The 27,750-nt window shown below is 42.6% G+C and overlaps 1 protein-coding gene and 1 long non-coding RNA gene across 2 annotated transcripts in view; one reads left to right on the plus strand and one right to left on the minus strand.

Moving 5' to 3' along the window:
• LOC138745576 (uncharacterized) overlaps positions 1 to 20,969 on the minus strand; it is a 101,003-nt gene extending 80,034 nt beyond the window's left edge. The window contains exon 1 of the long non-coding RNA XR_011346347.1: positions 20,938 to 20,969. This is a non-coding gene — a long non-coding RNA (uncharacterized lncRNA). The remainder of the gene's footprint in view (positions 1 to 20,937) is intronic.
• A 34-nt stretch (positions 20,970 to 21,003) lies between these two features.
• The window catches only part of mtpn (myotrophin), a 59,293-nt gene continuing 52,546 nt past the window's right edge, over positions 21,004 to 27,750 (plus strand). Inside the window, exon 1 of the mRNA XM_069903707.1 lies at positions 21,004 to 21,249. Within this exon, the coding sequence (XP_069759808.1) occupies positions 21,172 to 21,249 (78 nt within the window). The 5' untranslated portion in view covers positions 21,004 to 21,171. The remainder of the gene's footprint in view (positions 21,250 to 27,750) is intronic.

A 27,750-nucleotide genomic window follows, 5' to 3' on the forward strand; every position in this document is an offset into this window, starting at 1 on the left:
GGAGCAAGGGTGTACCCAACATGGTCTCATCCTCATGACCACCTTCATGTGTGGCTGCACCAGGTTGTGCATGGAACCAAATTACCAAGGAACCAACTGCCACTATGTGCTAAGGTTCTATTTGCTCCAGTTGTTATAAAGGATGGCCCTAACCCCATTGCCATGCAATATCCCAGTCATACATTTCAAGACAAACACCTTGTACATCAGACAGTGGTCAGCAGAGAATGTCCTGCAGACATTGAGGGACAAGAACTCAATGATCTCTGTGGGGTGTTTCCCTGTGCAGACTCTCCAGGTCTTCTGGTGAAATATCTCATTGCCAGTGCTCACTAATACACACCAGGATTTGGTCTGGCTGGCGGTAAGACGAGCCTTCCTGGTCAGATTCCACCAATACAACAGAATTATCACCCATAACATATATTGTCCCCAAAATGACTGCAGTGGAAAGGAGACAGTCACCCACTTCTTCGCAGTATGTGGTCTTGCAAAGAGTGTGTGGAGAAGGATGAAAAGGTCCTTGTCACAGTTCAACGTCAGGAGCAGCGTGACAAAGGACTCTGAATATATGTGCTCCTCCCAGGAACCCTTGCAGAGATAGACATCCAGGACTGCCAGAAAGTCATCAACTCAGTGGAAGATGCTCTTTTGGTCAGCCTGAGACTTGGTGGTCTTCCAGTACATTGAGATGTCAGTAAAAGAAATCTGACAATTGGCACACTCCAGGCTACAAGACTACATGCTGAGGGGTGCACTGAGGCTTGGCTCAGCTAACGCAAAGGCATTGTGGGGAAGCACTACACATAGAGTTCTTCCACTACTGGCCACTGATGGGCTGAGACCGAGGGGAAGATCCTCACACAGCAGAAGGAGGAGTAACTACAAGTACCACAGTGGTGCAAAATAAAAAACAAAGGTTATAATATAGTGATGGAAATGTATGGATGTGATACTGAGGACATGAAATGACTTTGAATGTTTTCTTGTAAATAATTTATTGTGAATAAATATTATTTTTGAGGAAAAAAAAATCACATTCCCAGTGTTTAAGGTCTAAACATAGAAGAACTAATCAGAAATGTATCAAAGTTGTAATAAAGTACAAAAATTGGAAAAGATGGTGTAGCATGGTGGATTATCCAACAGGTCAGACAGGAAGTTGATTAGAACAAAGGGGTTTCCATGTACTAGCTACTGGAGGGTCATCCGACCACCAAACAGGAGGCAGGTCAAAAGTCACTTCTCTCTGTCAATCAATGTTAGACCCACCCACAAGTAGACACCTTCCCATTGGTCCTCCTCCTCACCTAAAATCACATGAGCCCACCTGGGCTGGTCCACTAGCTGGTTGCAGGATTTTTTAAAAATGGCCCATGGGCGAGTTCACTCTCTTTTCTCTTTGGAACCATCCCTAAGCACTCCAGGTTGCGATCTCCAGATGACACTGAAAGATTAATTGTAAGGTGTGTCCCAGTGAAATGTGGGGGCTATTTGAGGCATTCACCTGGGAGAAACTATTGTATCTATTGTAACTTGTAGATAGATTCCTGCTTGTAGGGGGGAGGGTGGCAGAAAGTATTTGAACCATTGAAATAACATGGATATAATTTAGTTACCTTGTTGCCAGTGTGTATGTCTCCTATTATATATTTGTTTCACGTGTAAATAAAGTTCACTGTTTAGTACTAACACATGTCCAGGATTGACATTCTTTGAACCTTTCTTGTTTGACCACCACAGATGGGAACTTTTATTTTCAATACGCCATCCCATACATTTTGAAAGCTCTGCTATTTGACTCTTCATTAGCACAATGTTACAAAGCTTCTGGTTAGCTGTAAACCCTCATTTTTCTTCATTTATAATCAATATGTTCATCATTTTGAAAGGTTCCTTAAGAAAAGAACATTGACATTAATTAGAGATATTTTAGAGGCAATGGATCTTCTTTATAATCCTTCAATCTGTTTTTATATTGTGTCAATAAAATCTTGATCCAAAATAAATTAGAATTTTTAAGTTTGGGCATCTATTAAATTAATGAAAACCAAATTTCCTTTATGGATAGTGAAATCCTGATTGTTATAATAACATGGAAGTTTCTCATTCTAATGTGTTATATAGTATGTATTGGTAATCCAAATTTTCTATAAAACTTTTATCACTGTTGACTAGAAATTCAATTGGGCTGGCCATATAAATGCTGTCATATATAAAAGGTTAGAGACTGAATACTCTCTGATGATGGACTCATCTGCTACCACAATGCCTACAAAACATGACACAAGAGGAATGTGATGGATTATTCCCTACCTGGATGACTTCAGCTCCAACATCACTAAAGATGTTTACCGAAGAAAAAGCAGCCCACTTTACTGGTACTTCTTCCACCATCTGAACGAGAATTTCCCTCAACGATGGTACATAGTGGCAACAGTAAATACCAGATATAGAATGCACTGCATTTAAAAGCCTACTCCAACAGATTTGTGCAGAGAGACCTGGGAATGCTTGTGTATGAATGGCAAAGAATTAGCTTGCAGGTGCAGAAAGTAGATAATCAAGAAGGCAAATAGTGCTTGAGAGATTGAATTTAACAGCAGGGTGTTCTGCTGCAAATGTACAAGGCACTGGTGAGGCTGCACCCCGAGAATTTCATGCAGGAAAAGTTAAGTAGCCTGAGATTATACTGGCTGAAAAATTGAGTTTTATGCGTTTATAAATTTATGAAAGAAATAGGTAAGATAAAGACAGGAAAGTTATTCCCACTGGTAGGTCAGACTACAACTTGGGGACATAGCCTCAAGGTTTAGGAGAGTCAGTTTAGGAAAGGGATAAGGAATAACTGCTTCTTCCAAAGAGTAGTGAATCTCTGGAATTCTCTGTCTAAGAAAGCAGAAAAAGCTGCCTCATTAAGTATGTTTAAGATACAGTTAGAAAATAGGGGGAATTAAGAATTATGGGGAAATGTGAGTCCATGGCCAGAGTTGCCACTATCTTAAATGGCCGAGCAGATCTGATGGGCCAGGTGGCCTAATCCTGCTCCTCTATGTTCTAATTGTCATAATAATAAATTATGAGCATTCACGATGAAAGATACCAACAAAATTAAATTAAACATAGAATAGAAAAATTAAACGGTGTTTGAGTAAATTGTTGTAAAAAGCCAAGTTCTGATTCTTGATTTCAAAGCAGTTAAAAGGACAAAGATGTCAAATGTAGTTGAGGGGGAACATTTACTGTCCCCACTGTCTTATCATTCTAGGTTTTCAATGTCAGAAAAAATACAGATCAGTTTTTGAGAGGGATTAGAAGAGTCTTCTTGGTCATGGGAGAAGTATCCGAATCTCAATAAATAAATTAAATTGTGTGTCAAGCAGGAATTGTTCCATTATGGTCATTCAGAATCACCTTAGAAAATTAATCTTCCTGAACATAAACATAATGCAAATTTCATTTGAAGTTAAATGGTGCACAGGCCCTTATTCTGAAAAAATTTAGAAGCTCCCTGATGAAGTTAGTCCAATGCCAGCTGCTCAAATGGAAAGTCACTCTAAGTCAATGGAAGCTTTTCATGTATGATATGGTGATCAAAAGAATTTCTCATTATGAATTATTTTTCAAGGACAATGTGGTCCACCACATGAGAGAGAACTGTGAAAGGTGTCAGCTCTTCAAACATCCAACATTCATCTCTCAAGAGGGGGAAGAAAACCACTTCAAAGCCACTGAGGGTGTCAGAACTCACTAAGCAAGATATGTGTCAACTAATGATTCAAGATTAACTATCTTTTCATTGTGTATTCACATCAAATGCCTGTTAAATATTGGAAAACTCCCGTATCATCGCGACATTGTGATTATCACGACATCATTTTAATCCAGTTGACCATATTTTCTCTGCCATCTTCACACGGACACAGAGTGGGAGCAAGCCAAAGTGGACACAGTAGAAAATATAACTTGAACCACGTCGCAACCCAAAGTCTTTATTTTAATCATTGCACATCAGCACTGTGAATGCAAAACAAAAGACTATATAATTACTGCAAAGGTGACTGCTGAGCTGCATTCAGATATCGTTTGCAACATTTATAAATGGTGAAATAATAGTTTCATAATCATTACTTTTGATGCCCAAGGGGTGCTGAGAACAGGGTGTGTGTGCAGTGCGCAATTTGAGAGATATGGTTAAATGAAGTGGTTTTGTGTTCCCTCTCCACTGTCCTCTCAATCTCTCACATCCTCTGAAAATACATCTTTCTATCCACCCTTATGCGCCTCCTCTTCTGAACCCATCCTTCCACCCTCATAGCCCCTCCAAACTTCTACATTACCAACCTCATTGAGTAATATTAGCCTTTTTACCAAACACTAATATTTTCTTTTTTTCAAAGCCTGATACTTGTTTAAATTTTAAAAATATTGTTTTTCAAAACCATTTTAAAATAAATCAATAAAATTGTGTTCATATATCTTGCCTTTCTAAGGAAGATACACAAAACATTCCTCGAAACTATCAAACTCACCAGACCATGAAAAATTAATTAAAAGATAGATGGTTAGATTTAAAGGAATATACGCAAGAGACCTCAGATATAATAAAGGGATTAGTAAATATGAGAAACTCTCCATTAATTTTCATTTATATTCCAAGCTGCTACATAATAGAAATATCAGCAAAGACCAGTGAAGACATATTAAATCTACAGGCAAGATCCTGAGTCCAGAACTGTGATGGGATAATATTTCAATCTTATATGATGAATGGTAAAATATTTTGACGCTAGTTGAATTGGCACTGAGGATAATAGTACAGCTTGGTGCCATATCATTCCTTCCTGTGATAATAATGTTTTTAAAGTACAAGTAACTATAATTAGTACTTAGAATACCATATTATTGCACATACTGGCTGAAAACATCCATCCAGCTAATGGAACAACCTTATATCCACCTGTCTGAAAGTTCCTGCCATATCACCAATGTGTATATACGGATTGTAGTGTAGGATGACTGTGATTGGCTGAGAGTGTAGCCACACCTACTGGCAGGTCTTAAAGGATTGCTCCTAGCCAGACCAGATCATTCTGGACTGGTCGACCTGTAATATGCTCCAGTCTTTTAGTTAATAAAATTGTAATGCACGTTGTAAGGACCAAAGACTTGTTGGCCCCAGCCCCGACCTCAACGCCCGCAGCCGCCGCCGACCAGGGACCCGCCACCGCTGACCAGGGAACCGTCGCTGGCAAACAGGGACACGCCAACGCTGCCGACCGGGGACACACCGACGCTGCCGAACCGGTACCCGCCAACACTGCCGACTGGGGTCCCAACGCTGCCATCCGGGGACCCGCCACTGCAGACCACCCCCCCACTGACCACCCCACCAACGACAGCAAGCAGCGACCCGCAACACTTACCTTTGGCTTCAGGCAGCAACACCATCTCCCCGACACTGTTTTTTTCAGGCCCCACTGTTTGCATGATGTCATCACGCAGGACTCCACTGTCTACATTACAAGTCTCTGCATCAATATCCCTCGACCAGGACTTCCCCCAACCCCTCACAAAAGCAATGGAACTGATTAAAGTGCATGGACATTATACCACTTGCTTATTTGACTCTGGGTCAACTGACAGTTTTATTCGCCCGGACCTGGCCTACTGTTGCGGACTAGCTATTCTCCCCACTACACAGAGAATTTCATTGGCGACCAGATCACTCTCGACTGGGGTAAAGGGGTACTGCGTGGACCCTGAAAGTCCAGGGCATTACGTTCACAGACTTCAAACTATTAGTCCTTCCCCAATTGTGCGCCCCTGCTCTGCTGGGACTGGATTTTCAGTGCCAATTTCAAACCATTTCCCTGCACTTTGGGGGACCTCACGCTCCGCTCTATGACTGTAACCACTCCACCCCGGGAACCTCTTGCGAGCAGCAGCCCGAGCCACCCGCCCCCGCGCCCCGCCTGTAGTCAATCCACCCTCCGAGTTGCTCCGCCAGCACTTTTCGCAAATCTCACCCCTGGCTGGAAGCCTGTGGCCACCAAAACCCGGCAATATAGTTCTGAACACAGGAAATTTATCACAAATGGTGTCGCGGTCTTCCAGCGAGAAATGGACCGGGTGGTGGACCAGTACGGGCTGGCTGCTACTTTCCCGTATCTGGGCAATGTCACCATCTGTGGCCATGACACGGAGGATCATGATGCCAACCTTGAGAAATTTTTTCAGACTGCAACTCGGCTGCACTTGACCTACAATTTCGACAAGTGTGTCTTCTGGACCACTCAGCTTGGGATTCTGGGTTGTGTGGTGGAGAACGGGGTGGTCATGCCGGACCGTAACCGCAGGCGTCCCCTCATGGACTTCCACCACCCCCACCCCCCAAACCCAGAAGGCACTCAAACGCTGCCTGGATTTTTTCTCTTACTATGCCCAATGGGTTCCACACTAAGCCGACAAGGCACGGCCACTCATCAAGACCACCTCCTTCTCTCTGTCAACTGAAGCCAAAACAGCCTTCAACCACATCAAATCGGACATCGCTGCTGCAATGCTGCATGCCATCAACGAGTCCATTCCATTCCAAGTCGAAAGTGATGCATCTGACTTTGCACTGGCTGCCACTTTGAACCAGGCCGGCCGGCCAGTAGTCTTCTTCTCCAGAACCCTCCAAGGTCCTGAGAGCCGACACTCCTCTGTCGAGAAGGAGGCCCAGGCCATAGTCGAGGCAGTACGTCATTGGAGACACTACCTCACTGGCAGGCGCTTTACGCTGTTGACCGACCAACACGCAGTCTCCTTCATGTTTAGCAATACCCAGCGAGGTAAGATCAAGAATGACAAAATCGCCAGGTGCAGAATCGAGCTCTCCACCTTTAATTATAATATACTGTATCGGCCAGGTAAACTCAACGACCCGCCAGATGCGCTCTCCAGGGGAACTTGCGCCAACATGCAACTGGACAGGCTACAGAAACTCCATGAGGAGCTCTGTCATCCAGGGGTCACTAGGTTTGCGCACTTTGTCAAATCTCACAACCTGCCCCACACGGTCGAGGAGATTCGCTCCATGACCCAGGCCTCCTCAGTGTGCGCTGTGTGCAAGCCCCACTTCTTCCGTCTGGAGAACACCCACATCATCAAAGCCACCCGCCCCTTTGAGCGTCTCAGCATAGACTTCAAGGGGCTCTTACCATCGACCAACCGTAACACCTACATCCTTATGGCCATCGACAAGTACTCCCGCTTCCCGTTCACTGTGCCCTGCTCAGACATGACTGCCTACTCAGTTATAGAGGCCCTGCACAGCATCTTCACCATCTTTGGGTACCCCAGTTACATCCACAGTGACAGGGGGTCCTCGTTTATGAGCGCGGAGCTGCAGCAGTACCTTCTGAAGCGTAGTATTGCTTCAAGCAGGACCACCAGCTATAACCCACGCAGTAATGGGCAAGTCGAAAGAGAGAATGCCACCGTCTGGAAAGCAGTTATACTTGCCCTCTGGTCCAAAGGTCGCCCCACCTCTCGCTGGCAGGATGTGCTCACTAGTGCCCTACACTCCTTCCGCACCCTCCTATGGACCACGACCAAAGCCACCCCCCATGAAAGGATGTTCTCTTTCCTGAGAAAATCTGAGTTGGGTACGACCATACCGCATGGCTCACAGTTCCCGGTCCAGTCCTTTTATGACGCCACGTCCGGTACTCTAAGAACGACCCCTTGGTTGACCAAGTGACTCTGTTCCATGCGAACCCGCATTATGCCTACGTTGAGTACCCAGACGGATGGGAGGACAGTCTCGGTAAGGGACCTAGCCCAAGCCAGATCAGACGCAGCAGTGCCTTTAACCCAACCTCCCCCTATTCCTTCTCTCCCAGGTCATGTGCTTGAACAGAGGGATCAGCACCACTCCACCAGCTCAGGCCAGACTGTCGACAACGACATTGGGGAATTGAGCGAACCAATGGCCGCACCCTACAGGCCTGCTGGCGACACAACTCCAGTGACCCCAATCCCGGCGCCAGGGCAGTCAGGCCAGATGGTCAGACCTCCTGACTGGTACAGCCCCTAACCTCCATTCACCCTGGAGTCAGTTCTCAAAGAAGGGGTGAATGTGATAGTACAGATTCTATCAACAATGTGTATATGTACAGATGGTAGTGTAGGATATCTGTGATTGGCTGAGAGTGTAGCCACACCTACTGGCAGGTCTTAAAGGATTGATCCTCGCCAGACCAGGTCATTCTGGACTGGTCGACCTACTTGTGATATGCTCCAGTCTTTTAGTTAATAAAAGCCTTGGTTTGGATCAACAAGTCTTTGGTTCTTTCAATGCGCTCTGCACTCTTTATGGCCATGACTAAATTATACACCTCTTTTTTAATTGCAAATATGAGATTTTGGCAATAACCACTACCAGCCTGTGGTTCAGCCTGGTCTGTCTGCAAACCTCCTATAAAGCCCACCTTCCCCCCAAAAATGATGGAATTCTCATTTGGAAAATTACCGTGCAAAAATGCAGACCACTTGGCGCAAAGTTTATGATGCATCAAATGAATAATATGCAATAAAAAGATCAAGGTTTTTGAAGCAGTATGAAATTCTTCAAATTGCAACAGTCTTTCAATGCTGACAGCTGTTCATCTTTCAATCCAAATGGATCTGGGAGCCTGCATTACAAATATTTTATGATTTTCTAGGCTACTGAATATTCCATTAACAAACTCTAGCTGGTTTGTGAGTGTAGATTAATCAAAGCTTTCTACAAAAAAAAAATCTATTTATTCATTTATTTTAATAGATAAAATACTTGTCCTGTATATGTATTATTTGTCTGTATGAGTGTTATGTCTGGTTTTGTGTCTGCATGTTTTGTAACGAGGACCAGAGACTGCTGTTTAATCGGGTTGTACTTGTACAATCAGATGACAATAAACTTGACTTGAAATGGAGGATGGTTTAACACCAACATACTGCTCCTGACTAGAAAAGCAAATGCAGCACCAAGTGGGCAGAGCCTACCATTAAATATGTTTTTCCAAATTTCCAATCATTTTCACAATCTTAGCTTTTTAATTTGGCATAAATTAAAATCAATTCAGAAGTCAATCTTTCAACACATTATCTTTCATGATGTCTGTCATGTTCAAGACCTTGCAGCGGAATGGCAAAAGCTTTTGTTTCCTTTTACAGTAAAGCAAACTTTTTCATACTGCAATAACTTAGCTTTAATTTACAAACTGAGACAGTTTGAACCATAGAATATTACAGCACAGACACAGGCCCTTTCAGCCATTATAGTCTGTGCCAAACTATTATTCTGCCTAGTCCCACTGACTGCACCCAGTCGATGGTACTTCCATCCATGTACTTATCCAAATACTTCTGAAATGTTAAAATTGAACCTGCATTCACCACTTCAGCTGGAAGCTTGTTCCATACTCCCACCATTTTCTGTGTGAAGAAGATCCCCCTAATGTTCCTCCTAAACTTTTCCACTTTCACCTTTATCCCATGTCCTCTGATTTGTATCTCACCCTCAGTGGAAAAGCCTACCTACATTTATTCTATCTATGCCCCTCATAAAGTTTAAATACCTTATCAATATCCCCTCATACTTCTACGCTCCAGGGAATAAAGTCCTAACCTGTTTAACCTTTCCCTGTATCTCGGTTATTGAAATCCAGAAAACATTCTAGTAGATCATCTCTGCACTCTTTCAATCTTATTGATATCTTTCCTGTAGTTAGATGACCAAAACTGGACAGAATATTCCAGATTTGGCCTCACCAATATCTTCTACAACTTTAGCATAACATTCCAACTCCTATACTCAATTCTTTGATTTATAACCCTACCTACCTGTGATGCCACTTTCAAAAAAATATGTATCTTTATTTCCAGATCCTTATGTTCTACTGTACTCTTCAGTGCCCTACCATTTACCATGTCTGTCCTTTCTTGGTTTGTCCTTCCAAAATGCCACGACCTCACACTTATCTGCACTAAATTCCATCTGTCATTTTTTAGCCCATTTTTCCAGCTGGTCCAGATCCCTCTGCAAATTTTTAAAGCCTTCCCTGCTGCCCACAACACCTCCAATCTTTGTGTAATCTGCAAATTTACTGATCCAATTGGCCACATTGTAATCCAGATGATTGATATAGATAACAAACAACAATGGTCTCAGTGCTGATCCCTGAGTCACACCACTAATCACAGGCCCCCTGTCTAAGAAACAATCATCCAAACTACTCTCTGCCTTCTCCCATATAGCCATTGTTGCATCCAGTTTATTATCTCACTGTGAATTTTCCTGACTTACCTACCATCTTGGACCTTGTCAAAGACTTTACTAATGTTCATGTAGACAATATTCTTAGCCTTTCCTTCATCAACTTTCCTGGTAACCCCGGAAAACTGTATAAAATTGGTTGAACATGACCTACCACACACAAATCCACGTTGATTATCCCTAATCAGTCCTCGACTATCCTTGTGCTGTAATTACCTATATTCTGTTATGTTTTTGAACTGCTTCAAATAAATTGACACACAATACCTCAGGACATGGAGACAGTCAGTTCAACCTGCTTTGTGGCTGTGCACAGCACTGGAGTGAGTGGTCAGTTCGATTTTCTGATGATAAATCTCACATTGCAGTTTCTGCTGATAGTTTTGACACTTTCCTTGGCAGTTTTATCAGTGTGTAAAATATTAAAATGTACATTTTTATCCTCATTTTCTTTGTTCTCTACAGTAGCTCCAGGTTATTAATTACTTTTGGAATACTAATAACTACAAAATCTCATATTATTTTCAGCTGACGGCTGTAGAAGATGGTTTTACTTGGCTGAGGATTACAATTTTATTTCTGAAAATATAGTTGTTTAATAATTTATGTAAATAATTTCAGAAATATGCTATAAGGTACATTTTACATTTGTTTATAACATGGTCTAAACAGCACAAACTTGCATGTATTGCATGTCATTATATTTCATAAATGTAATCCTGCTTTAAATAATTTTGCATGTTTATCAAAGTACTCACAATTTATATTCAAAATTATTCTCTGTAACTTTTCATTACCAATCATTTCAAAAGCTGAATAATGTTAAAAAAGAGTAAATGTTTTACTAGGTGACAAATATTTTAAGGAAAGCTTAATTTATATTTATCATATTAACTGGCAGTAACACAACCACAACATTCTCCAATCTCAAGCTATTAAGAAGGTGGATAGGCAGAAGGGGAAGGAGTGCAGTCTTGCAGGTGGTAGGTGGATGCAGATGGTAGGGGAAAGAAGAGAAAGGAGCTTGGAGGAGATGGGGAGAGGGCAAAGGGCTAAGAAAGATAGCCATTATATAGAAGGGAAGGGCTGGGGAGTGGGAGAAATGAAGACAGAGAGCTGTGCTCCTCCTGCTTCCCCCCCCCCCCCACCACCACGACCCTTCACCCATCTGCACTCCACATTCAGGCTCAGGCCCAAAATGTCAACTGCCTTTTGTTTTCTATGGATGGTGTATGACCTGCTGAATTTCCCCAGCACTTTTGTATACTGTACTATAAAATGTGGTGTTATTTCAATTCTCTTTTTCATAAAGATTAAAATAGAGAGAAATAGCTAAGGGTTGGTTAGAACACAATTTTCTCATGTATCAGCATTGAACTGTATTATTAGAGACATATAACTAAAGCATGGACTGTCACTTGACTTGTGCTCCAGTTGTCCTGAGGAAGTACACAATTATACTGCAGGTAGAAAATTGAATATAATATCCATTCATCAGATTGGTCTTCATTTACCCTTGAACAGAGTGAATATTTCACACACAGCAAGTGCTGAATAATCTTGTCAAATTTACACCAAGCATTTTTTTTTACCATTTTCTAAGAATTTCAGAGAAGTTAACCGTAAGTGAATGCTTCGTAATTTCCCAATCGTTGCAAAGATAGTGGCCATGTGGGACCAGACAGAATTAATCTGTGAAAACAGCTTGGAAATTTAATTTCCAACAAAATATTGTGCCTTTCTTGTATTAGGCTGGTGCAGATCACTTTATGACAGTTATAAACTTATTTGAATTTTTGTGGTTATCAAGGGTTTCTCTGGCAACAGAAAGGGCCTGAGGCTGCCAGGGGAAATCGGATTACAATTATTACATTCACTGGGGAGACACAGGAACCATTATTGCCTGACATAAAGGAGCAATGCTTGACATCAGCTACTGAGATGAAGCTCATCAATTTTATACGAAAAATTATTTATTCAAAACAAATAATTATTTTGAAATAAAATTGTGTTTACTGGAGATAATGTATGTGTTCGTATTCAACAATAATAGGATCAAACTGTCTAGACACAATACAGAAATATCCTGAATAAACATACCACAGAAATCCTAAACTGGAATGGTAACAATCTGATATCAAACACTGGTAACAGCAATATCACAGTAAATTATACAATGTATATCATAAATGGAATAAAATATTTAATAATTTAAATATTTATACATCCCAGGGATAATCTGGCCCTGCACCTGACGATCTAGAAAACCATGATCATGTGGTTTATGATACAGATATCTTGGTGCAAGTTCAACACAACTACTTTGCTACTGCACCCCATGCAGCAGATTCCCTTGGACTAAATGGCAGGTATCACATGAGCTATTAGAATGACTATGTGGTGATATGTAATTACACCACTAGGTCACCAGGGGTCATCCCGGTGACCTTGTATATAAAGCAGTCCAGAGCTACAGTCTAGCCTTCCAGGTTCGTCTTGCAGAGAGACAAGACCTCTTAGTGTACATATTAGTTTATTAAAGCTGTCTTATACTCGCACTGCTGGTGTGGTTATTGTCAGTACAGACTACACTCTTGGTAGTCAGACACCCCATAATAACTGATAAATGCTGCATATATCACAGATGTAATTTTAATATAAAAAGGCAGTTGTGCGCTAAATGCCTGTGTAATCAGATCTGGAAGGGCAACACTGGCTCACTTGTGGCTCTCTTGTTCAAATGAGATTAGGTGCATAATCCACTTCAATGTGTCCAGGATCTAGTGGTCAATATTGTCAGCGCATGACCTTATTTAGATGGTTTCATAAAAGGTACAATCTCACTGGGTCATTTGAATCGTGATTGCAAAGTTGGATTCTAGTTTCACCGGCTTTCTTTTCATCGTCTCTCCATGTCTATCTTTGCTGTTTCCTTTTGCTGTGTTCAAATTACTCTTTTTTCATGTATTCTGTTGTCTTCAAGCTCTCTGCTGCTTCAAATTTTCTGTTGTTAATACTCATATGTTCTTGATACCACAAAATGCTTATCTCCCAGTTTATTCTCTAATATTCCTAATCTCTCCCACTTCTGATTTTTGCATTCTTCCCCTCATTCTGTTGTTTCAGTGATCTCATTTTCTTTCCTTTCTCTCAGCAGTTCTCTTTTCCAGCTTACCTTTATAACGCACACTGAGAATTTCTTAGTTTGATGCTTACTTAATGGTTTTGAAATGTTGCTAAACTTGCTTCCAGTTTCATTCTTTCACTTTTTCCTCTATTGCCTCATGTCCCTCATCCCTTTAACACATTATTTAGTTTGTTAGACCCATATGCTATTGCATCCTTTCTTATGGCATTGTTCAATATATCTTCCCAACTCCTCATTTTCTAGTTTTTCCTTTCTTCTAGTTCAACTGCACCTTTTCACCATCATCTTTTTCCAATCCTGTTATTCTTTTCCAAAACTTTCTTAAATTATGCCAGTTACTCTCTCTCTCTCTCTCTCTCTCTCTGCAGTGTTCTAGTTACATCCATCCCTGTAACTCCCTTTGCCCTTCCAATTTTCTTTTTCTTTCCGGTAATTCTGTCTTTTCTCCTTTCCATGCTCCATCTTGTATCTGGCTCTTGCCTCCTTAGCTTTCTGCCAATCTTTGCACTTCTCTAACCACTTTCCCTCTCTCTCTCTCTCTCTCCAAACCACCACTACTATTTCTGTGGCACAGAAGTTCAACTCGCCTCACTTTTCTTAATTACCTCCTTTTTGTTTTCTCTCCACCTTTTGCTTTCCTTTTTCACTCATCATCTAATCTTCCAAGCCCTCCTCAATGTTTCATCTCTTCCCTACCCCATCCCCTCTTTCTCAATTCAAGCTTCGTTACTAAACCTTTGCTTTTTCTTCTTCCACTGTTTTTTTTTTAATTTCAGTTTGTTCCTCTCCACTTCTGTTTCTTTTCACAAATTCAATCTAAGTTCTTCCCATTTTTGGCTCCATTGCATTTTTCCTTACTGTAAAATGCTCTTTTCTTTTCTACACTTTTTACTTCCTTCCATTCTCGCCTTCTCTCCATCTACTCAAACCTGGCATTTTGCCCGCTTTCTCTCTCCATTCACTGTCTCCTTCCTACTAGTCTCCCACGCACAAATCCCTTCCTTTCTAATCCCACCTCCCTCTCCACTTACATCCATTCTCCTGTTTTATTCCGCTGCCCTCCATTGCTCTGCTCTCCCAACGGTCCCTTTGAGCTCTCTTCCTCCTCACAACTATCTGCTACAGCTCTCTCGCCTCCATCCATTACAGCTCACGCCCCCCAATATCACCTACTGTTGTTTTCTCTCTCTCTCTCATTCCTGTGCACTGTCACCTACAATTCTTTCTTTCAGCCTATCACCTATGGCTTCTTCTCCGTCCCAACTGGCTCCACTCCCAACCCAATGTCCACTATGGCACCCTGGCTTTCTTCCAGCATTGTTTGTACGATTCCCTCATACTTCTATCCTCTCCGAGATAGAGTCATACAGTGCAGAATGTAACCCAATTTTATACCTACCAACCAAGTTAGCATTCTGGCCTAATTTGTTAACTCGGCCTGCAACATCATGGGCACAAGACTTGACTCCATCGAGGACATCTACATGAGGCGGTGTCTTAAAAAAGCAGCCTCTATCTTCAAAGACCTCCACCACCCAGGCCATGCCCTTTTCACTCTGCTCTTTCTTCTTCTTCTTTCTTTGGCTTGGCTTCGCGGACGAAGATTTATGGAGGGGTAATGTCCACGTCATCTGCAGGCTCGTTTGTGGCTGACAAGTCCGATGTGGGACAGGCAGACACGGTTGCAGCGGTTGCAAGGGAAAATTGGTTGGTTGGGGTTGGGTATTGGGTTTTTCCTCCTTTGTCTTTTGTCAGTGAGGTGGGCTCTGCGGTCTTCAAAGGAGGTTGCTGCCCACCGAACTGTGAGGCGCCAAGATGCACAGTTTGAGGCGATATCAGCCCACTGGCGGTGGTCAATGTGGCAGGCACCAAGAGATTTCTTTAGGCAGTCCTTGTACCTCTTCTTTGGTGCACCTCTGTCACGGTGGCCAGTGGAGAGCTCACCATATAACACGATCTTGGGAAGGCAATGGTCCTCCATTCTGGAGATGTGACCTACCCAGCGCAGTTGGATCTTCAGCAGCGTGGACTCGATGCTGTCGGCCTCTGCCATCTCGAGTACTTCGATGTTAGGGATGAAGTCGCTCCAATGAATGTTGAGGATGGAGCGGAGACAACGCTGGTGGAAGCGTTCTAGCTAGGAGCCGTAGGTGATGCCAGTAGAGGACCCATGATTCGGAGCCGAACAGGAGTGTGGGTCTGACAACGGCTCTGTATACGCTAATCTTTGTGAGGTTTTTCAGTTGGTTGTTTTTCCAGAAATAAGGTAGAGGAGCCTAAAGACAAGCACTTAGCAGCACAAGGACAGCTTCTTTCCCACTGCCATCAGATTCCTGAGTGATCAGTGAACCACAGACACTGCCTTACCTTTCATGCACTATTATTTTTAAATTATTATTGTAAGAGAGTTTATAATATGAATGTTTGCATTAATGTTGCTGCCACAAATCTCAGAATTTTGTGACTTGTTTATGACAATAAACCTGCATTGGGCTCATATCCTTCCAAACCATTATTATCCATATATCTGTCCAAATATTTTTTGAATGTCAGAATGTCACCTGCTTCTACTACTTCCTTTGGCAGCACATTTGGCTAATAAGGATGAAGCCAAGAAGAAGCTTTATGGTACCATCTGAGAAGCCCAGACTTCCCACCCTGACTGTGCCATGATTGTTGCTGGTAACTTCAATTAGACCCACCTGATAACAGTCTTATCAGTTTCAATAGCACGTGAACTTCACCTCCAGAGGAGAGAATGCCCTTGATCAGGTGTACACCAATGTCCCTGGTGCGTATAAGGCTGCACCTCGCGCCCCCCCCCCCCCCCCACCCCCACTTGGTTACTTGGATCACATATCTGTCTTCCTAACCCTAGTGTTCAGACCTCTAGCAAATTAGGTTAGTTCACAGGGAGATCAGGATGTTGTAAGGGGGAGCCATAGCAACACTGCGAAACAGCTTTGAGACCACAGACTGGAGCTGTTTCAGAGAGGCGGTCACCTATAATGGTAAACAGAAGAGTACACAAGCTGTTACTGGCCACATCAGCAAGTGAACTGAGGATGTCGCCGAGATCAAATGCTTTACAACCAAGGCTAATCAGAAACCATGGTTGGATGCAGATGTCCAGGCCCTTCTCATAGCTTGTGATGCTGCTTTCAGGTCAGGGGATAGGATGCCACTAAGATCAGCCAGGACTGAACTTTCCTGTGCTATCCAGAAGGCAAAGCTAAGGTATGCACAGAAGATTCCCAGACACCACCCTTCCAGACAGACTGAACACCTTCTTTGCAGTTTGATGAGAAGGGCAGGATGGTGTCAAAGAACATTCCGTGACACCCTGAAGAATGTCCCCACCCCCGCATAGTCTTGTCCATGATGAGGAGAACCTTATCCAAGGTGACCCCACACAAGGCGGAGGGACCAGACAACATACCTGGTCAGGTACTGAAGGACTGCGCAGACCAATTGATGGTGGTCTTCGTGGACATCTTCAACACCTCACTGCAGCAGTCCATCATTCCCACAGTGTTCAAGAGAGCCGCTGTCATCCTAGTACCCTAGAGGCCAACAATAACAGCTCTTAATGACTCCCACTCTGTGGCAAATACCTCCACCATTATGAGATGCTTCGGGCTTCTGATGATGGAACGCATCTAGGCACACCTCCCAGAGATGCTGGATCCATTTCAGTTTGCCTATAGAAAAAAACCACTCCGCAATGTTATAGCCTTGTCGCTTCACTATATCCTGACCCACCTGGAGACCATCATATGCCAGGCTGCTGTTCATTGATTTAAGCTCAGCGGCTGCTGGAGAAGCTATCCTCGCTGGAACTCAACAATCCTCTCTGTAACTGGATCCTGGACTTCCTAACTGAAAGACCAGTCAGTCCATGTCAGTAGCAGAATATTGACCATTATCGAGTTGAGCACTGGCACACCTCAGGACTGTGTGTTCAGCCCACTCCTGTTCACGCTACTGTCCCATGAATGCCAGATCACCAGATCCAGCTCCAACAGTGTCATCAAGTTTGCAGCTGGCACCACAGTCGTTGACCTCATCAGCCACAATGATGAGTCGCACTACAGAGATGAGGTGGAAAATCTTGTGAAATGGTGCAAGAGTAACAACCTGAGTCTCACACGGACAAGACGAAAGAGATGATTGTGGACTTCAGGACCAGGAATGACCACCCTTCACTATGCATCAACAACTCTGTAGTAGAGAGTGGAGTTCACTTAACTAGTGCACACTCAACATCTCCTCACTTGTCAGGGAGGCACAACAGTGTCAGGCCAACTGCATCTCAATGTGGTACAGTTGCTGCAGAGAAATGGATCAGAGGTCAATCCACAGGGCCATAAGAGTAGCAGAGAGAATCACTGGAGTCTCCCTTCCACCTCCCCCCCACCCCCACCTGCCAATCACTGTGATCTTTTGAAGATAGCACACAAAATTAATGAGGATCCTTCCACCCTGAACACAGGATCTTTCAGCTGCTCCCATCAGGAAAGAGATACAGGAGTATCAGAGCCAGCACCACCAGGCTGAGGAGCAGCTTCTTCCCAAGGGCAGTGAGAATGCTGAACGACCAAAGGAACTGCTCACACTAACCATCCGAGACTCTCGTTTGTACAAAGCAACATCTATTTATTTTTTTATTTATTTTTGTAGACGTAAAACCTGTCCTGTGTATGTATTATTTGTATGTATGTGTGTTATGTCTGGTTGTGTCTCTGCATGTTTTTGCATTGAGGACCGGAAAACACTGTTTTGTCGGGTTGTTCTTGTACAATCAGATGACAATAAACTTGATTTGACATTCCAGATAGAGACTACCCTGAGGGGAAAAAAGGTGAAATTTCTCCCCTTTCACCTTAAACCAATACCCTTTCTAGAAACATCCACGCTGGAAAAAGGCAGTGAAATTCACTTTATCCTTGCCCCTCATGATTCTATACAACTCCTATAAAGTCTCACCTAAGTTTCCCAGGGAATAAAGACTTTTCCTATCCAGGCTTTCCCTATAACTCAAGCCCTCGTCCTGCTAACACCCTGGATGCCTTGAAGCCCAAAATTTTGGTTTTGTCTCTTTATCTTTGTTTGACCTGCTGAGTTTTTCCAGCGCTGTGTTTTTTTTAACTTTTATAACATCCTGGTGAATCTCTTCTGCCCTCAGATGCACACAGTATTCCAAATGTACTCTCACCAACAGGTTGTACAGCTGCATGATGAGATCCCAACATATATACTCAAAAGTTTGCCCAATATTCTGCAAGCATGCCTCCACCACCTTGTCCATCAACTGCGCACCTGTACTCTAAGGTCTCTCTTCCACAACATTCTCCAAGGTTCTACCATTTACTGCGAATGACCTGCCCAAGCATGACTTATCAAAATACAAATCCTCACATGTGTCATAATTAAATTTCATTTGTCATTCATTGGACCACCTTCCCAACTAATCTAGATCCTGTTGCAAACTTCCTTACTGTCCACTTTATCTCCAATTTTGGTGTCATCTGCAATTTTATTAACCATATCAACTATAGTCATCCAAATTGTTAAAATAGATGACAAACAGGGGACCCAGAACTGAGCCACGAAGGTGAAAATACCCCTCCAATACTATATTATTTCCTTCCTCCAAGCCAATTTTGAACCTATTTGGCCAGATATCCTTGAATAACATGTAACCTAACCTTGCAAACTAGCCTACATGGGAGTCCTCATCAAAGGCCTTGCCATGTAAAGAACATTCGTAATCCTGCCCTCATCATCCTCGTCACCTGGATTCATACTTTCATAGCACCAAATCACCCATACAGCTCAGGTTACCCTGGCCAGCCAGTTGGCTTCCAGATCTAGTTGTAGTTCCCTACTTCAGCCCGTATCCCTCTACATCTTTCTTAACCATGTACCTATCTGAATGTTTTATAAATGATATAAAAGCCTTCACTTGCCAGTTTTACTTTGAAGAGCCTCTCCCATCAACCTCTAAAAGTTTCCAAAACTGGCCCTACCAGTGAACATTGGTGTACCAGTAATGGAGATTGGTGGAGGGAATTCTGAGGGTCAGGATCTATCAGCATTTGGGAAGGCATGGATTGACTTGAGATAGCATGGCTTTGTGTGGGGGGAAATCATGCCTCACAAATCGACTAGTGATTTTTGATGAGCCAAGGAATAACAGGTGGTTTTTAACTCAGATAAATGCAGGGTGTTGCACTTTGGTTGGTTAAACAAGGGATGGACTTGCATTAGTGGATGGTAATGCCTGCAGAGAACAGGGAGACGAGGGTAGAAGTGCATAGAGCACTTCCATGAAAGTGATGACTTAGTAAACAGGGTGATGAAGGCATGCATGCTAAATCCTTCTTCATTCACTGTCACATTTAGTACAAGAGTTATGACATCTTGTTACCTTGTAAAAGACTTTGTTGAGACTACATTTGTTTACCCAGGAAATGGTGCAGTAAATAAACTCAAAAATTGATCTTGTTGATTAGTCCATTCTTTCAACAAGTTGGTCATAACTATTTAAAAACTCATAGAATTAGTGACTGATCCCAAAATGTTCCCCAATGACACTTCAGTCACTTGTCCTATATGCCTTCATTTGACTCATGTCCTTCTAAACACTTCCTGTTCATATATCTGTCCAATTTTTAAAAATATATTCTATATTCCCTTCTAGTTCCCCTTTGTGCTGCCCCATCTCCCACCTTATCGTTTCTCCATTCTATTGTATTCAAGTCCCACTCTTATTTTTCTCAAACCTAGCCACAAAACCTTTATTTCTTCCCCTCTATTCCCCATCACATCCCTCAGATCTTTCATTTCCTTCCGACCCTCCATTTCCCTTAACCTCTCAGATCCTCCATTTCCTTCCTCTTCCTTCAGATCCTCCATTTCCTTCCAGATCCCCCATTTCCCACCAGATCCCCCATTTCCCGCCAGATCCCCCATTTCCTTCCTGTCCCCATTTCCTTCCAGTCCCCCATTTCCTTCCAGTCCCCCATTTCCCTCCAGATCCCCCATTTCCTTCCTGTCCCCCATTTCCTTCCAGTCCCCCATTTCCTTCCAGTCCCCCATTTCCTTCCAGTCCCCCATTTCCCTCCAGATCCCCCATTTCCTTCCTGTCCCCCATTTCCTTCCAGTCCCCCATTTCCTTCCAGTCCCCCATTTCCCTCCAGATCCCCCATTTCCTTCCTGTCCCCCATTTCCTTCCAGATCCCCATTTCCTTCCAGATCCCCATTTCCCTCCAGATCCCCATTTCCCCCCAGATCCTCCATTTCCCTTCACTTCAGATCCCCACTTCTCTCTACATTTCCTTTCACCCCTGAAAAGCAATTTTCCTCAGATCCACCCTTCCCGTCCTTTACCCTCAGATCCACCAATCCCCAGAAATCCTCTGCTTCCCCACCACTTCCTCCTTTCTAGTTCCCAATGTCACCGTCGAACTTTGATCCTTACTTTGGCTGCTCTGTCTGTACTGGGGACGGGGGGGGGAGGGTGGGGGCCAAGAGGTGAGTTCGATTTCTTCCGGTGGCTTGGTACGCCGGAGCCAGACCGGAAGTGGTGCCGATAGACCGGAAGTGCTGCCTATGTTGCGCTAATATCCTTCCCTGGGTGTGGGTCTGTTTTCCTCTCCCCCACAGGCCGACGCTGCTGCTCGCGCAGAGATATCGCCCGCTATCGCCACCAACCATGTCGGAACTTGACAGGAACATCATCTGGGCCGTGAAGAATGGAGACGTGGAGGAAGTGAAAACCTTAGTAGCAAAGGTGTGAAAATTTCGGCGGGAGGCGGGGGTGGGGGGGAGGAGAGGATAAGGCCTGTTTGCCGGTCCCGACGTAGCGGGAGCGGGAGGCGAGAGAACGCAGCGGCCAGGCCGGTGCTGGAGAACCGGATCAAAGTCACGGCGGGGGGAGGAGAAGAGAAGAGAAACCACGCCACCCAACCCCTTCACAAGGCCCTCCGGTAGCAGGGCATTGATCTTCGCTTATATTTTGCCTGTGTATGTGCATATGTCATTTTAAATTCCAGAAAACACGAGGCTGTAGGCATCATGGTAAAATCGGAAAATTGTTCGATTTTCTCAGTAGCTCCTCGGTTACTGATGAAGAAAAATGACTTTCATCTCTTTCTACAGTTACTGCCTCATCGGCCAACATGTCTTCAGCATTTTATGACCTTTCATACTGGCTGATCAAGCTCACAAGACAGGATCAACTCTTTCGAGCATCTAATGTTTTGTTTGCGGGGTTGACATAGTAGGTTAATGTAATGTAGGTATTCTTAAGTATGTATGGGAGCATTGGGCACATCAAAACTTTTGAATCCATTATTCGGGAATTGAAGTGGCACATATTGCATTCTGAACGAGGTAGAAGTAAAGATGAAATTGTATGAATCGTTTAGACCAGTGGTTTTCAAACTGCCCCCAAACTCACATTCCACCCTATGCCACAAGTGCTCTTTGATTAGTAAGGGATTACTTAAGGTGGTACGTGAGTGGGAAGGTTGAGAATCACTGCTCTAGACCCAATCGTTACTGAAATATTTTGCTTGAGAAAAATTGTCATTGGCCCATTTCCTTTGGAGTTCTGAAACCGTGCACATAACGAGCAAATTAGTTACGATTAGAACTGTGGTTTTCAAGCTATTTCTTTCCACTCATGCCACTTTAAGCAATCCTTTACTCATTACAGCACTTACGGCATAGGGATTGCTTAAGGTGAAATGTAAGTTTAAGGGGGCAGTTTGAAAACCACTGATTTAGAGAAACGCAAAAGCTGCAGATACTAGATTATTAAGCAGAGAGAGAATTGCTGGAGGAAGTCAGATAGCAATCTATGGGTGGAAATGGTCAGTCAACATTTTGTGTGCATTTTTTTAAGATTACATACCCTTCCCTATAGCCCAATCTTTAAAAAAACTGAAAGGGAAGTTTCTTTGATCCAAGCTTTTAGAGTTCAGAAACTTGTCTGCTTCGGAATGATTTACCATTTACTGTTGTATTGGTTATCTGTACATGTCAGATTAATTGAGCTATCTCTACCAACGTGGTTGCTTCGGATAGCCTATTGTACAAATTGCATTCAACAATTGTATTTATATTTGCATACTATTATTGAACAAAAATACACAAATGTACAAATATTTCTGCAATGTGTTGATTGGTATATTCAGCACATGAGGAAAAAGACAAATTCAACTTTAATTGTACAGGAAGACTGAGATATTTCATAGAAAAAATAGTGGAAAATAAGTGGAGGTAGCAATAGTGCAAAATCAAAAAAACTTGTTTCTCAGCAATTTCTAGCTTCAATTTAATGATCATAAACAGTTGAACTTTTGGTTTATATTTTGTGGAAACAAGTGGAAGTTTGTATTAGTGCAAGAATTTTAGGCCTGCTTTAATTTAAATGAATACTTTTTTTTCTGGAGAACTAAGAAAAAAAAGAGGTTAGCAATGTCTACTTGGTAAACTTGAAGGGTTTTGATTAGAAGTTAGACAGCAAAAGATGGATTTTGTTGGATCTAAAAAGTGTTCCCATTAAATAAAACAGTAATAAGACTGTTCTAGAGTACCAAAGTAGGTAGGCATAGCAATGTACTTCTGAAATCATTTGTTATTTTTTTAACCAAAACAGAAGGTAAAATGAACATTGTCCCAAAAATGCAGTACCATTTCATTTGCACAAATATTCCTGTCCAGCAGCCATTAATAACCAGGAAGTTGCTTTTTTATTCCGTCTGAATTATTTGATTACACATTTACACATATTCACTACACTAATATATTCAAATAATATCCAAACAAATTTTCATAGAATCACAACACTAAAACGCCCTTCAACACAATGTCCCTGCTCACCAAGTTGTCTACCTAAGGTGGTCCCATATCCCTCTCTTTTCTACATATGTTCCTGTCTAAGTGTCTTTTAAATATTGCTATTATACCCACTTCTATGACGTCTTCTGACAACTTGTTCCACTTATCTACCACCTTTGTGAAAAAGATGACAATTAGGTTCCTTTTAAGCCTTTCCCTTCTCACCTTAAATGTCTGTCCTTTAGTTTTTGATTCCCCTACACTGGGGGGAAAACTGCATGACTATTTATTATTTTACATACCTCTTGTCTTGGGTAAACTTATACCTCTCATTTTGTTCATTTTAGATTGGTCACAGTTTTTGAGCTACCGAAAGAAAATAGACACACACACCGAGAGCAGTTCAGTTTATACAAGTCTTTATTACTAAATCTAAAGCTGAATTCACACTACAATATGTAAGCCCTTCCCAACTTAGGAACATAGGATCATAGGAGTAGGAACAGGAGTAGGGCCAAAATGGCCCATCGAGCCTGCTCCGCCATTCAATACGATCATGGCTGATCTAATTTATGACCTAACTCCACCTACCTGCCTTCTCCCCATATCCCCTAATTCCTCTATCCTGTAAAAATTTATCTAACCGAATTTTAAATATGTTTAATGAGGCATCCTCAACCACTTCCCTGGTTAGAGAATTCCAAACATTCACTACTTTCTGGGAAAAACTATTTTTCCTCATCTCTGTCCTAAATCTACACCCCAGAATCTTGAGACTGTGTCCTCTCGTTTTAGTTTCCCCGGCCAGCTCAAAAAACCTTCCTACATCTATCCTATCCATACCCTTCATAATCCTATATGTTTCTATAAGATCTCCTCTCATTCTTCTGAACTCGAGCGAATACAATCCTAGACAATTTAATCTTTCATCATAAGTCAACCCCTTCATCCCAGGGATCAACCTAGTAAACCTCCTCTGGACCGTCTCCAAAGCCAGTATATCCTTCCTCAAATATGGAGACCAGAACTGGACACAGTACTCCAGGTGCGGTCTCACCAGTACCTTATACTGTTGCAACATTACCTCCCTACTCCTGAATTCAATTCCTCTAGCGATGAAGGCCAACATTCCATTTGTCTTCTTAATAACCTGCTACACCTGCAACCTAACTTTTTGCAATTCATGCACAAGCACTCCCAAGACCCTCTGCACTACAGCATGCTGTAGTTTTTCACCCTTTAAATAATATTCAGCTCTTTTATTTTTCTTGCCAAAGTGGATAACCTCACACTTACTAACATTGTACTCCATCTACCAGACCTTTGCCCACTCATCCAGCTTAACTATATCCCTCTGCAGACACTCCACATCCTCATTACAATTTGCTCTTCCACTCAATTTGGTGTCATCTGCAAACTTGGCTACACCACATTTTGTCCCCTCCTCCAAGTCATCAATGTAAATGATGAACAGTTGTGGGCCTAACACTGACCCCTGCGGCACCCTACTTACCACTCTCTGCCAACCTGAAAAACTCCCACTTATCCCGACTCTCTGCCTCCTGTCAGACAATCAATTTTCAATCCAGGCCAATATACTTCCCCGGACTCCACTTTCCTGTAACTTACTGATAAGTCTCTTGTGCGGCACCTTATCAAACGCTTTCTGGAAATCCAAATATACAACATCAACCTGTTCCCCTCTATCCACCGCACCCATTATATCCTCAAAGAATCCTAACAAGTTTGTCAAACAAGATCTTCCCTTTCTAAAACCATGCTGCGTCTGCCTGATTGAACCCTTACGTTCCAAAAGTTTCACTATTTCTTCTTTAATGATGGCCTCAAGCATTTTTCCAACTACAGACATCAAGCTAATTGGCTGATAATTTCCAGTCTTCTGCCTACATCCCTTCTTAAAAAGTGGCATGACGTTTGCTGTCTTCCAGTCTGCCGGGACCTGCCCAGAATCCAAGGAATTTTGGTATATGACCACCAATGCATCAACTATAACTTCTGCCATTTCCTTCAGAACCGTTGGATGCATATCATCAGAACCAGGTGATTTGTCTGGCTTTAGTCCCATTAGTTTCTCCATCACTACTTCCTTTGTAACAACTATTTTATCAAGGCCCTCCCCAACATTCGCATCCTTAACTCCGCACTTGGGCATGCTGGACATGTCTTCCACCGTGAAGACTGACACAAAATATTTGTTTAATGCCTCGGCCATTTCCTCATTTTTTGCTACCACTTTTCCTTTCTCATCCTCCAAGGGTCCTATGTTAACTCTGGCCACCCTCTTCTGTTTTATGTATTTATAAAATTTTTTGCTTTCTGTTTTTATATTTTGTGCCAATTTACTTTCATAATCCTTTTTCCCATTTCTTATTACCCACTTTGAAACCCCTTGTTGTCTCTTAAAGTTTTCCCAATCTTCCAGTTTCCCACTGCTCTTTGCAGCTTTGTACACCTGCGCCTTCAATTTTATACTCTCCTTTATTTCCTTTGTTAACCACGGTTGATTTTTCCCTCTCTTGCTGCCCTTTTTCCTGACCGGAATATATTTTTGTTGAGCATTACAAAATATTTCTTTGAAAATCTTCCACTGTTCCTCAACTGTTTCATCAATTAGCCTGTGCTCCCAGTCCACTCTGCCCAATTCCTCCCTCATCCTATGGTAGTTACCCCTGTTTAAGCATAATATATTAGTTTTAGATCTAACTATTTCCCCTTCCATCTGAATGAGAAATTCAATCATACTATGATCGCTATTTCCCAGATGGTCTCTGACTATTACATCATTTACTCTACCAATCTCATTGCACAACACTAGATCCAGGAGAGCATTTTCTTTTGTGGGTTCCTTAACATGCTGCTCAAGAAAGCTATCGTGGATGCATTCTATGAAGTCCTCTTCTAGACTCCCACGACCAATTTGATTTTCCCAATCTATGTGGAAGTTAAAGTCTCTCCCCCCCCCCCATGACTACTGCCGTATTATTATTACATGCCTCACTTATCTCTCTACTTATTTCCTGTACCACTAAACTATTGTTATTTGGTGGGCGATAGTTAACACCCACCAATAATTTTTTTCCCTTTGTTATTCTTTATCTCTACCCAAATGGACTCAACATTATGCTCTTTAGATCTTGTATCATTCCTCACTACTGCCTGGAGCTCATCTTTGATTAAGAGTGCAACTCCACCTCCCTTACCATCCTGTCTATCTCTTTGCACCATCTGATACCCTTGAAAGTTTAATTCCCATTTAGGGTCACCTTGTACCCATGTTTCCGTGATGGCTACCAAATCATAGGCATGGGTACCGATTTGCGCCTCAAGTTCACTAACCTTATTTCTAATACTGCGGGCATTCAGATAAAGTGCCCTTATGCTCTTTGTCCTTTCAATATCTAGTGACTTCTGTAACCTTTGCTTTTGATTTTTCTGCCCACTATGTAATTTTCTTAACACTATCATTGACCCAAAAACTCATTGCACCATCTGATTTTTTACTTTCTCCTCCCAACATTACTTTTCCTATTTTACTTTTCCTGGCCATTACTTTATCTTCCCTACCCTTTTCCCTATCACTCTGGTTCCCATACCCCTGCCAAATTAGTTTAAACCTTGCCCCACTGCTGTACCAAACATACTTGCCAAAATGTTGACACCTTTTGGATTTAGGTGCAACCTGTCCCTCTTGTAAAGATCATGGCTTCCCCAAAAGAGATCCCAATGATCCAAGAAGCCAAATCCTTGCCTTGTACACCAGCACCTCAGCCACACGTTCATTTTCCTTATTCTTACATTCTTTTCATCACTTGCATTTGGAACAGATAGTAATCCCGAGATCACCACCCTTGCGTTCCTGTCTTTCATCTTTCGTCCCAGCTCACTGTAATCCCTTTTCATTACCTCCTCCCTTTTCTTGTCAATGTCGTTTGTACCCACATGTACCAAGATATCAGGCTGCTCTCCCTCTCAGAATATTTTGGACCCGATTTGTGATATCTCGTACCCTTGCACCAGGGAGGCAGCACACCATGCGGGTATACTTATCTGGCTCACAGAACCTCCTGTCTGTACCCCTGACAATGGAGTCCCCAATAACTACTGCATTTCTCCTTTTCCTTTTATTTTGCACCACTCTGCCAGGCTCATTGCCATTGACCTGGTGCCCGTGGCCATCTTCTGTCCAGTCATCTCCCTCAACAGAATCTAACACAATATAACTGTTGCTGAGTGGGATAGTCACTGGTGTGCTCTCCATTTTTCTCACTTTTTTCTTTCCCCCTCTGACAGTTTCCCACTTACCTGACACGGTTCTAGAGTATTTACCGCCCTGAAAGTTGAGTCGATTAACTCCTCACTCTCCCTTACAAGCCGTAGATCATCAATCTGCAATTCGCTCCCTAATTCGCTCCCTTAGTAACTGCAT

Source organism: Narcine bancroftii, chromosome 11 (assembly GCF_036971445.1).
Source record: "Narcine bancroftii isolate sNarBan1 chromosome 11, sNarBan1.hap1, whole genome shotgun sequence".
Lineage (NCBI taxonomy): Eukaryota > Metazoa > Chordata > Chondrichthyes > Torpediniformes > Narcinidae > Narcine > Narcine bancroftii.